The 13041-nt window shown below is 35.8% G+C and overlaps 1 protein-coding gene across 1 annotated transcript; it reads right to left on the bottom strand.

Annotated features, from left to right (window-relative positions):
- Nucleotides 1-5574: 5574 nt before the first annotated feature.
- Nucleotides 5575-8771, bottom strand: LOC121771255 (protein SOSEKI 2-like). The gene is given in 7 exon segments (XM_042168037.1): nucleotides 5575-5768; nucleotides 7207-7403; nucleotides 7610-8013; nucleotides 8104-8216; nucleotides 8287-8356; nucleotides 8426-8449; nucleotides 8452-8771. Coding segments are annotated over 7 exon segments (1035 nt in total). The 5' UTR covers nucleotides 8573-8771; the 3' UTR covers nucleotides 5575-5662.
- Nucleotides 8772-13041: the final 4270 nt, after the last annotated feature.

Below are 13041 nucleotides of genomic sequence, written 5' to 3'. Positions count from 1 at the left end.
TCTGCCACAGTCACAGAACCGTTAGCATCCTTTTTCTTGCCTAATTTCTTCTTTATCTGTGGACAATCAATCTTCCAATGCCCTGGTTCTGTACAATATATGCAAATGTCATCTGACTTAGGGCTTTAGGACCGTTTAAACTTTTGGAGTTCTGTTTTCTTCTGTCCGAATTTCTTCTGTCCCTTACCCGTAACAGATAATCCAGATGCCAGATTTTATGTGGCTGTACTCGTTGCCTGTTGACGATCCTCTCTGATGTGAAGAGCAGATCGAACATCCTCCAAAGAAAGAGTTTCTTTCCCAGTCATAAAAGACTCAACGAAATTCTCGTACGACTGGGGCAAAGAAACTAGCAGAATTAAAGCAGCATCCTCATCTTCTACTTTAACATCAACATTACGCAAATCCAGCAAAATTTTGTTCAAATTTTCCAGATGGTCCCGAAGGGGCATACCTTCCTGCATGCGTAGTCGAAACAAACATTGCTTCTGGAGCAACTTGTTGGTTAGAGACTTCGTCATGTATAGACTCTCCAACTTCGTCCAAAGGGCGGCAACAGTCTCCTGCTCAGCAACTTCGATGATAACATCGTCAGACAGGCACAACATGATGGTCGAGTGGGCCTTTTCGTCTAAGGTTGTCCCTCCTCATAATCCTCCATTGCCTTCTTTGTTTTGAGCGGCGCCCACACCCTGCTGTTTCAACATAGATAGCATGTTGATTTGCCATAAGCTAAAACTATTTCTCTCGGTGAATTTGTCGACCTTCACGTTCAAAGCAGACATCTTGATCGATTAACACGGAAACCCTAACAGATGCGGAATTCAAAACCCTAGTCTGAAAACCAGGCTCTAGATACCATTTGTTGTGACAAAATAGAGTAATTGTGTAATCGACAAACGAAAGAACGTAAAGAGACACAGAATTTACGTGGTTCGCCAATTGGCTACGTCCACGGGCAAGAACGGAGAACAATTATATTATGACTGTTGTTACAGATTTAAGATGACGATCACAGAATTATGTGCTCTACTCACATATAAATAGGCACACATGAGATCATATCCTAATTAGGAAATAAGCCTATCCCAATTAGGAAACATAATCCTATCCCAATTGGGAGAAAAATTCAAGGCATACTAACATCGGCCGACCCCACTTAGGTCCGTCATTGATCGCGACGGATGAAAATGGCAAAATGAGACGATTATTGGTGGACGGAGGGAGTACATATAATATAATAACCGCACTTTCTAATGATAGAAAACTCGGTTGATCGCGATTAATTGGAGAAGCTAGGAAGAGAGGAAAAATAATTATTTGGGCATGAACAATGTGCTAAACCTGGATTTTAGGTGAAGCAAATCTGAATATCAATCTCAGTAGTTCAACAATCAGAAGAAGATAATATTCATTCACATAAAGGCATACAAGGAATAATGTCCTAGCGGAAGCATTCGAGAGTAGAATAATGTCATGTATGAAGACACGACATCTTCTGAGCATGAGCATTTGGGGATCTTCTTCACTTTTATGCTCAACACCCACTATGGTCGTCACTGCTCACAGGCAGATTACTTGATGCATTCAGTGGACTCATGCCGAAAGCACTTGCTCAGAAATATTTATCATGCCACCATTGAGTAACCTCGGGGTTTTAACTTTAGAAAAACTCGAGACACTAAAATCATTTCCATCGTTAAACTTGGTTGCGCAACCATCTATCATCATCATCAATCCATATATGAACTATACTCCAAGTCACTAGAACAACCAACTCGAAAGATGGCTCACGATCTAATATCAGTGTACACTAGCCTGAGTAGGGCTCACCCTATACTCAGATTCGAATTCGATTAACTATATATGGCAAAAGCTACTTCAGATAGGTTCCATCAAAATCAAAACACGACATGATAAATACATACTCCATGTCACCTTTGACATAAAAAAATATGTACTTAAGACATAGTCCTTATTTAAAAAGAAAGCAACCTTGATTGCTTACTTCATTAACTCTCTTTCCGTATTAAAATATAGTGCAAAAGAACATAACATGCTTAAAAGCACAATACTTTAGTAAAAATCTAATAAACAACACATGCATCCTATATGATATTCATTTTACCTTCCGATCTTTCCTAGGAAATTCAGAAAATTTCAGTGACTTTAAAATATCGTCTTCATCTCCCTTTCGATTTTCGCGGCCGCCCGTTCGCATCCCCAAAAGTCTATTAATAAACCACAACACGAGAAATAAATTGATTCAGCTGCAGCCCAACTATTTAAATTCCAGTCCAACCTCCTTTCCATTATTCGAATCCATCGGCCCAAACCATAAAATACATCACAAAACCATGTCTTCTCTACTTACTCTTCCAGCCCAAAGAATAAAAACAAAGACCCAACTTTAATAACCAAACAGCCCAATGATACTTTTACCTTCTTTTAACTAATCGGCCCAACAATTAATTCCATGGTTCAACTCTTGCAAGTGAAAAGTGGGAGAATCTGAAGGGATAAAAAAGTAAAATGATCATGTGGTGGAAGAGAACATTCACGCTGGATTGAGGAGGATTTATCTTATAGAGCTCACAAGAAATTAATTTGGGAAAAAAAGGCTTCTCAAATCTCAACCAAATTGGGCTCAAATAAAGAAATTTAAAATTCTTTTGAATGGATAATTGATGAAGGATTTGTCTTATTGAGCTCACAAGAGAAATTAATTTGGTGAAAAAAGGCTTCTCAAATCTCAAACCAAATTGGGCTCAAATAAAGAAAATTAAATTTCTTTTGAATGGATAATTGATATGCCTAAGAGCATCCGCAACGCGTGCCGTTGCGGTGCCTTATTTCGTTCCGGAGGAACGGAACCGCGGCGGCACACGTTGCAGCCGCCCGTGTCGTCGCATTCCGTGCCGGTGCGTGCCGGGTGCCGTTCCCGCCTAGACGCGGCAACGACACGTTCCGCCACGCGCCGAGGCGACGTGGCGGCCTCCCATCGATCGCGTGAACGCCCACTCGCTGCCCGCGAGTGGGCGTAAGTCACGGTGACGCAATAATTCGATTTTTTTTAAAAATAATCGAATTTAATAAAAAAAAATATTTTTATTTATATTAAAATTGTTTTTTATATTTAAAAACAATTTTTCACAAATAAATGAATACTAGAAATTCGTTATAGCCCATTTATATATTTGATGGGCTTGCGAATTTATGAAACTCATTCTTGGTTGTCTCTCACTTTTATAGAGACATCCTTGAAGATGTATTTTTGTTCCACTTTCGATGTGGGACCAATCCATCATGGTTGTCTCTATTTTTATAGACGACATCCTTGAATATTTTATGTTCCACTTTCGATGTGGGACAAACTCATTCTTGATTATCTATATTTTTATAGAGACATCCATGAATGTTTTATGTTCCACTTTCGATGTGGGAAAACTTATTCTTGTTGTCTCTCTTTTATAGAGACATCCTTGAATGTTTCATGTTCCACTTTCGATGTGGGACAAACTCATTCTGGTTATCTCTATTTTATAGAGACATACTTGAATGTTTTTTGTTTCACTTTCGATGTGGACAAACTCATCTTGGTTGTCTCTATTTTATAAGACATCCTTGAATATTTTATGTTCCACTTCGATGTGGGACAAACTCATTCTTGATTATCTCTATTTTTATAGAGACATCCTTGAATGTTTTATGTTCCACTTTCGATGTGGGAAAACTCATTCTTGGTTGTCTCTCTTTTATAGAGACATCCTTGAATGTTTCATGTTCCACTTTCGATGTGGGACAAACTCATTCTTGGTTTATCTCTATTTTTATAGAGACAACCTTGAATGTTTTATGTTCCACTTTCGATGTGGGCAAACTCATTCTTGGTTGTCTCTATTTTATAGAGACATCCTTGAATGTTTTATGTTCCACTTTCGATGTGGGACAAACTTATTCTTTTTGGTGTCTCTATAAAATTGTATTTTAAAATTATGTCAATTTTTATTTTTTTTGGATTTTAATTTATGTCTTTTTCTTTTTTTTGAATTTTAAGTTGTAATGTTATTTTAATTTTATTAAAGTGTGTTGTTTTAATTGAATTGAGTTGGAAATAAAAATAAAAAATGAAATTGAATGAATAGTAATTTAAAGAACGGTTAAGGAACGGTTAAGGAACGGAGGGTTGCAGGTTCCGTTCCTTAGTTAAGGAATGGAGTAAAAAAGTACAGTGGGGCCCGCAAATAGTAGTTTAAGGAACGGTTTAGGAACGGTATAGGAACAACGTTGTGGATGGCCTAACATTGTACTACTTTATATAACATTGTACTACTTTATATTTTTTGATCGACTGAAGAACACATAGTACTATTCATTTAATTGACGAAAAGAAACAAATGCAAGAAAAAAAATCGTCTTAAAAAAACGATGTCCTTTGAGTGACGATTAAAAAGGATAGAAAAAGTCGGGTGTTACATATAAAGTCACTAAATCGCACAAGTGTTACACTGTTAAAGTTGTATATTGAAAAGCATGTTTCGAGCAATTAGCACGAATAGAATTTTGCTTTGATAGAATAAACTCTAAAATCCACTTTTAACCCAAAGCAAAAAGAAGTGGAAGTTTTATTACATTGTGTTTCTTTATGCATTTATCAGATATTTCTCAAACATTTAAATGTATATAATAAATCTAATTCTTCTACTTAGTAGACTGGTTGTAAGCATCATTCACAGTAGGTAATATAGCCGGTTCTATGCAATAGTTTACGGAAGAGAGATCGAATTTCACAACCTATACACACTTTCGCTACCTATCGCAAACGGTTGCAGTATCAGTCCGCATGTTTCTTTTGCCTTTACAAAATAAATGACACTAGTGTTGTACTCCCTCCGTCCCATGCTACTCGCACTTTTCATTTTAGGCCGTAAATTTGGGATTGATTTTTTTATGTAATTAAAAAAGAATTTTAGGTGTAATGAGACATCACTTAATAAAAGAGCTCTTAACTTAAACTAACATATTAATTAAATGCATTAATTCTAACTTAAATTATAAATAGTGTAAGGACTTTGTGACGAGCCGAAAAGCAAACGTGCGAGTAGCACGGGACGGAGGGAGTATAACACTGAACGGATCTAATAGTGAGATAAGTTGTTCTTGACTATACTGAAAGACGAAGTCTCGGTGATTGCTATTTCTTAATCTTTATTGACATAACATTGGGCATTTGATACTCCATCCGTCATAAGATAATTGAGTCATATTTCTTTTTGGAGAGTTCCAAGGTAGTTGAGTCATTCCATTTTTTGGCAAAAACTTTATCATTTCTTATACGTCACTCGCTCTGCAGCTCTCTTGATTACTCTCTCCACTTAACCTTAAACACATCAATTTCTAAAATCTCGGGGTTCAAAAGAAATGCCCAACTACTTCGTGACGGAGATAATATTAGTTATGCAAATCTTGCGCTATGCAAGAGGCACCAAAACCCCATCGTACACTACTACACTAGTTACTTAAATAATCCAGGAAACTTTAAAATTTATGAGTTGGGTAAAAAAGCACATGACATAATCTGGGTAAATACTGACATAACTAATTGCAATAGAGTTGCAAAAAATGAAATTACAAGTGAGTAATTTTTGTGAGAATAAATGGTTCATTTCTTGGGCTGTCTATAGCACGACCTCTTCATTGGCATGCATCTCCCCTTCTTTTGCACTTGTTCCTCATCAGCTGCTTCTCCTAGCCCACTCATGCCACTCCTAATTATCAAATCATCCCACACAAAATTATTACTCCTACTATGATACAATTTTGATAATTTATGCATCTTCGTTTGAGATATTAAAAGCCCTATTCAACCTTAGCTGGGGCATTTTATTTGGTATAAAAATTAAGAAATGAGTTTTTAAAACTAAGTGACATGAGGACAAAAATAAGAAAAAAAATAAAATACTAACAAAGAGAGAGATATGTTTCAACTAACACGAAACATAGAGGTGGTGTTTGGTTTTCAAGATAAAATAATACTCCTTCTGTTCCATAAAAATATGGGTTATGGATATAGTACGAGAATTAAAATAAAATTGGTAAAGTAAGGGAGATGAGGAGAATAGTAGTTAAAATAGAGTTAGATGATAGTGTGACCTACATTATTTAATTGATATAACTTTCTAAAAATGGAATGCACATATTTTTTGTGGGACGGATGAAAATGGAAAGTGTTCATATTTTTATGGGACGGATGGAGTACAAGATATAATCTATGATTGAATTGTGAGATTATTTTAGTCGTAAGAGGTAAGCTATAATTAATTATCCTATTATTATCCATCTAGGATTGAGTTGTGAGATTGAATCTATAATGAATCAAACACACTACACATTTAATTTCGGATACAATCTTATAAACCGAACACCCCAAAAAGTACTTTTAATACGATCTAATTCGTTTGGTTTCGGGCTAGCTCTAGGGACTAGCGTTATTTTGAATTTAAGATCTGATGATTTTGCACATAACTCCTCTCTTTTTTTTTGCAGCCACCTCCTACCTACGAGTAACAATTTGTGAAGAAACAAAAAACACAAAATTACCTAAAAGTAAAAAAGAATTCGTGGAAAAAGTAAACTTTTTGAAGAAAATCACATTCTCTATTTTGTCAAGAATCCAATGGGGCCTAAAAAATCAACTTCAACCTATAGCAAAAATCACAAGTTGCATGTCTTTTTCTCTTTTGATATATTTATCTTGGTATTACAAATTTGGTTTTTTCATTTGGCATTTTGCCTGCAGAAAGAGAGATTAGATAATGACCAACAACACTTAAAGTTGACTTTAACACCTACTTAACTATACTCAAATAATTTGACACATCGATTTCAGTAATCTTTTGTTTTCAAACGTTTGTCTTGTCTTAACGATTTCAATAATCATTATGGTATCAAATTGCCTTTCTAGCACGTTTACTAAGACCCAAGTCAAACTCTAAATACCCCTCCCCTAATAATAACAAAAAAAAACATCAAGTGTGTGTGAATTAGTCAATCAGTAAAGAGGTTAATCAGTTAATGTCTACCCAAGAGTATTATGTAGTTTTTTTTGGCTTAAATTTAAATTAATTTACCGATAAAAATATTTTTTTAAAATTAGAAAAGAAAAGCATCATAGCCATTAAAATAAGAAACATCAAACACACTCACTTTTCTTCATTATGAGATGATGATTTCTTCAATCCTTCAACTTTTTCGATGGGGATTGCCTCCACAATGCTACCGCTGAAATACTCCTTTTCCTCCGATTGCAAGTTCCCAAACCTCGGATTCTCCGACATCGAACCTATCATCTTTACATCCTCGTCCTCGTCCACGACAAGCTTAACCGCTGATTTACATACAACCTAACCAGATAAAATCAAATTAACCATAAATGTCCCAATTTTAACGATACGAGTTTTAAGAAATTGTTGGACGGACGAAAAAGGAAAAAGTGAAATGAGACATTTATTGACGAACGAACGAAAAAGGAAAAATAGGACATTTAGTTGCGGGCGGAGGGAATAATTCTAAAAAAATAAAGCATAGGACATATCACAAGATTCACAACCCCTTTATGCAGGCCGCCGACGCCGCTCCTTCGGGCCACTTCCGGCGGCGCAGCCTTCCTGAACGAGACAGAGCTGCCGCAAGCAATGAGGCTGAGCAGCATAGAGTTTCTGCTCAGCAATGGCTCGTGGCCAACATCTTCGAAATCCTTGCCTTTTTCGACACCTATCGCTTCATTGTTCGTCTTCTCAGAGACGGAGGATGACGTGGTCGATGGTGGCGACGAAAAGGAGTTGGTTTCCGACAATAATTCAGCCTTCGGAGCCTTGAATTCGTCGGTCGAGACCCCCCTCGAGCGTCTCGACCGCGGCGTAAAGGTGCTAGTGTATCCTTCTTCCTCCTCATCTCGATCGTATTGGTTATTGATTTGTGGAACTTTGCTAATTTGAAGATGTCGCAATTTCTCTATAGTCACAATAAACACCACAACTTAGACATCAATCGGTGCAATTTCATTAAAAAGAGAAAGAGATTAATTTAATTTAATTCAATTACCAGTGGCGCCCTCAATTAATTCAGATCCTTTTAGTACATATTCAGCTCCTTCACATGGATAAATAGCATCATTTTGTGCCAAATCATTCCACACATACCCATTCTTGTATATCCTACATACATGTAACTAGTATTACTATAAATTCCAATTTTAATATGTTCAAATTAAATTTGTGACACTACCTTTTGCAAGACCAAGAGTAGAGGGAAGGCATGGCCTTACCCCTTAGAACCGTGAGGCGATCTATAACATCTACAAACACATGAAAAAATGTGACATCAAAATCAAATTAAATAAGTAAATTTGAACCAAATAACAAACCTTTTAAACGAAGTTGTTGATGAAAAGATGAGTGACTTCCATGTAATGAGGGTGGTCGAGATGGCCATTTCTTGAAAGATAGTAAAGAATTTGGACTTTCTTGAAAGATGGCTTCATCATTCTTGCTTCCACACACCTCACATCCATTCTCTCTTTTTTCTCTCTAGAAATGTTGAGAAGTTGTTAGAGAGAGTGTACGTGTGTTGATACCTCTTTTTACACGAGGGGGCAGAGGATAGAGTGAAAGAGACAAGGCAACAAAGAGAGAATGCCTCGATCACCGTATCTACAGCAATTTCTTTCAGAGAGGGAATGTATGTGTGAGGTAAGGTAAGGTGAGGTGAGATGAGGTGTAGTTCACTATACTATGTTGCAACCTTCACATATCATGTGAGCTAAATATACTCTATAAAATTGAGTTATAGTACTCCCTAATTCCACCGTGGTTGACAGACTTTGACTCGGCATGACTTTTAAAAAATATACTATAATGGAAATGGATTGAAAAGGTTAGTTTTATAATAAATATGTGAATGTGAGTGAGTTAAGAGTGTCCACAATGGTGGCCCTTGAAGGCCACCAAAGTTGGCCCGGCCACCATTTGTGTCTCTCTTGTGGCCCTCTGCAATGGTAAATTAACAAAACTAAACAAAAACAAAGAGGGCCACGAAATGTGGCTTTCTAAAAAAAATAATTGATTGCCTTTTTAAATGATATTTTTAATTTAAGTTCAACAAATTTATTAGACTACAATTTATTATATTTATAATTTTAATTAAAATAAAATAATTTGGAATCAAAAAAAAATTCATAACCTAAAAAAAAAATTTAACAAGAACTTCGTTGTATTATATTAAAATAGGAAAATTATACAGCGAAAGTTTTCTAGTTTAAAAACAACAACCCGAAAACCCATATCACTCTGCGGCGCTCCTTCTACAGTTCCAGACCTCTTCAACCATATCAGTCTGCAGTGATGTATGCGATATTTGGCTCCGCATATCGGTGTACCGCTGGATCAAGTATTCATTCGTACGTGGTACACCCATCTGCAGGGGCTCCATGGCAGTACTCGAGCTCAACTAGCACCATCTTCCGGTGTCCATCGCTCTGCAGCAAATCCTTCGTCAGCTATTATCATATTGTGCAATATGATACGTGCAGTCATGATGTCTGATACATCATTTTCGTGCCATTGTCGAACCGGGCACCGTATGATGGCCCATCGCGCTTGGAGGACACCAAAAGCTCGCTCGCCGACTGAAAATTTCTGGCGGACAACGGGTGTTCTCGTTTAAGTAGTCTTCCATCAACCGGCGGTCAGCCCCGGCATGGTCACGGTCGATATACCGCCAATGATAGAACGGCCGAGGGACCGCCACCGCCGCCGCCGCCTCTGCCTCGTCAGCTTCACGTTGCACCGCTGCAACAAGGTTTTGGAACTCCAGATCTACCACTTCTTGGAACTGTTCATCGTCGGAATCCATAATTCAAAAGTTGAATTAAAATAGATTGGAAAGATTGGAAAGAGTGGTGTTTGAATTGGGGATTGGAAGTGTAAAATGGAGTGGAAAAAAATGGAAATGGAAGTAATATTTATAAAATAATTTTCAAAAATTAAAAAAAATATATTATATCGCGGCCCAGCCGCGAAACGTGGCCCGTTGCAGTGGAGGGCAGCGGCTCACACGGCTCAGCCGCGTGAAGGCCGCGGCCGCGGCTCTCTCTCGGCTCTCGGCCCTCAGTCGCGTCTCTCGGCTCTCTGCAGTAGGGGGCAGCGCACCGAGCCGCGGGCCGCGGCTCCCCCACTGTGGACACTCTAATAGGATGTGAGGTCCATTATCAAAAATAATAAAAGGTAAGTGTGACAAGTATTGACGGAGGGATAAAAAGGAAACTAGTAACAAATAATGGCGGACTAGAGGAGTATCTCAATTTCAATAAAGAATAGGTAATACCTTTTTAAATTGAAAGAGTTATAATATCTTGTTAAATAGGAGTACTCCACAATTACAATTGGAGAAGGGATTTTTCCAGAAAGAAATGCTCTAATTTGATTAAGGTAATTACTCCCTTCGTTCCATAGCAGTGGAGTCATTTTGCTATTTTGATACATTTTATAATAATGGAATCATTTCCCTTTTTAATAAAAGTCAACACATTTCTTCTCACTTACTTTACTCTCTCTTCATCTATTTACTTTCTTAATCTCGGTGCTAAAAAAATGTTCATATTATTATAGAATTGAAGGAGTACATGTTAAATGCAATCAAATAACACTCTAATGGCATGATGTGTATTGATTATTAGATGTAAAAGTTGGGGTGGTTTGACTTTTGTGACCGATGTGAAAAGGCAAGAAATTGGTATTAGAAATTTATTACTACTATGAAACAGCTTTTGTACTTTGTACAGAATGTAAGACGTGAAAACTGAAAAGTGAGCGTATCATATATAACCACTGCTCCTCAAAACACAATTATAAATGCACTGAATTTTGCTTTTGCATATGTAGTCACTTCAATCATTTCGTCTATGTGTATACCCCTGTCTCAATAAATAAATGTTCCAATTTGACCGGGTATAAATTTTAACCCATCCATCTCATTTGACTAGTTTCGATTTTCATTTCCTAGTGTCACATTTTAGGAGTTCCAGTTAAAATATTCATAAATAGTTACTAATAGGCTCATATTTCACTAATATTTTTCACTCTCATTTTATGATAAGACTAACTTTTTTCACCAACTTTCTTTTGCATTACTTAAAATCCGTACATAACTCAAATGAGACTTCTGAAGTGGGACGGAAATAGTAGCAAGAAACATAAATGAAAATAAGTTGAAAAAAAATAGTGGCACATAAGTCCTACTTTTTATACTCCCCCGTCTCATTCTTAGTGTAACAATTCTAATTTGGAATGATATTTTATGCGGTGTGGTTTTGTGGATAAAGTGGAGACAAAAAAATGGAAGAGAGAGGAAAAAAGTACATAGAGTAATGTTTCTATATTTGAGATGTGTCAATTAGAGTGATGCATTTCAAAGGAAAATGTGTCACTTAGAGTGACACATGTTGTGTATTATTCCCTCCGTTCCAATTAAGTTGAGATAAAACTTTGGGAACGGAGATTAAGAAATTTTGTTGAAAATAGGAGAGAAGAATAAAGTAGGAAAGTAGATGGTAGAATAAAGTAAGAGTGATTGGATGTTTTCGAATTGTGTTGAAAAGTAGGAGAGAAGAATAAAGTAGACGGAGGGAGCATTGTATTAGTAGTATTAATAATCCTTTATCCCTCTTTATGTGTTCTCATTTCCCACTTCATTTTTACTACTTTTGGTATTTAACCTGACATTTTATTAACTCATTTCATTCACATACCATTAATTATTTGACTTTTTCAACCTACTTTTATTTTAAAATTCACTACATAAATAGTATCTGATATTTCACTTTTGCACAAAAATTGTATCTAGTCTTTGTTTTATATTCCCTTCGTCCCACTTTAGGAGTCCGATTTACCATTTTTTAGTGTCCCACTTTAGGAGTCCCGGTTGGAATATTCCATAAATAGTTAAAGACCCTATATTCCACTAACCTTTTTCCACTCACTTTTATTATAAACTAAGATATAAAAGTAAGACTCACATTCCACTTTTTTTTTTACCAGCTTTCTTTTACATTACTTAAAACCGTGGCGAACTCAAATGAGAACTCCTAAAGTGTGGACGGAGGGAGTATCGTTTTTGGTAGCCTAAAAAACTATATTCAGTAGCTGATGCTAATTTTCACCCCAAAACAGCCCTTAAATATTACATTTTCACATTTTTACCATAGACAACATTTTTGGGCATACACGAAAAAAGGACTTCAAATGTTATACTCCTCCGTTCCATGTTAATAGAGTCATTTTTCCATTTTGGGAAGTTTTAAGTTAATTAAGTCATTTCTATTTTTAGCAAAAAGTAATTCTCACTTTACTTTATTATCTGGCATCTCTTTACTTTATTCTCTCTTACGTTTTCCACCATCCATTTAACAAACTATTCTTAATTCGTGCCGAAAAGAAATGTCTCTATTAACAAGGAACGGAGGGAGTATGTATTCTCTATCTTTCTTCTATACTATTATTATTAATATTTTTTATGTTATAAATTAAATTTAATTTATTTTGTAATATAATTTAAATTATGATTAATTATTTAATTATAAGTATAATTTAACTATATTTAATTGTTACTATATTTTTATAATACTAATAAATAATTGTAATATACTTATTTAAAATAAAATCATTAATACTAAATTATGTACGATAGTTATTTGAACCATTGATCTAAGTAATTGAGTGTTTAACCTAAATTTTTGTGCTTCTCTCACAATATACAACCTAATATTTGTGGAGTGGGTGATTATTGCTTTGTTGTATTGTCCACAGTAGTTGGGAAAGCAATAGTTACGAGAAAGAATTGTGGCGCTCTTCTAATGGTGATGGTATGTGTTTGGTGGGGTTTATGTTTTCTCTTTTTTTTTTTTTCTATTTTTGTTATTTTAATGTTAAGATTGTTTACAAATAGCAATTTTTTTCATAACTTACGAACAAATATTTTACTATT

This window comes from Salvia splendens, chromosome 16 (assembly GCF_004379255.2).
Source record: "Salvia splendens isolate huo1 chromosome 16, SspV2, whole genome shotgun sequence".
In the NCBI taxonomy this organism is placed as follows: Eukaryota; Viridiplantae; Streptophyta; class Magnoliopsida; order Lamiales; family Lamiaceae; genus Salvia; species Salvia splendens.
The sequence above is the reverse complement of the archived record's forward strand: the minus strand, read 5'-3'. Positions and strand labels throughout refer to the sequence as shown.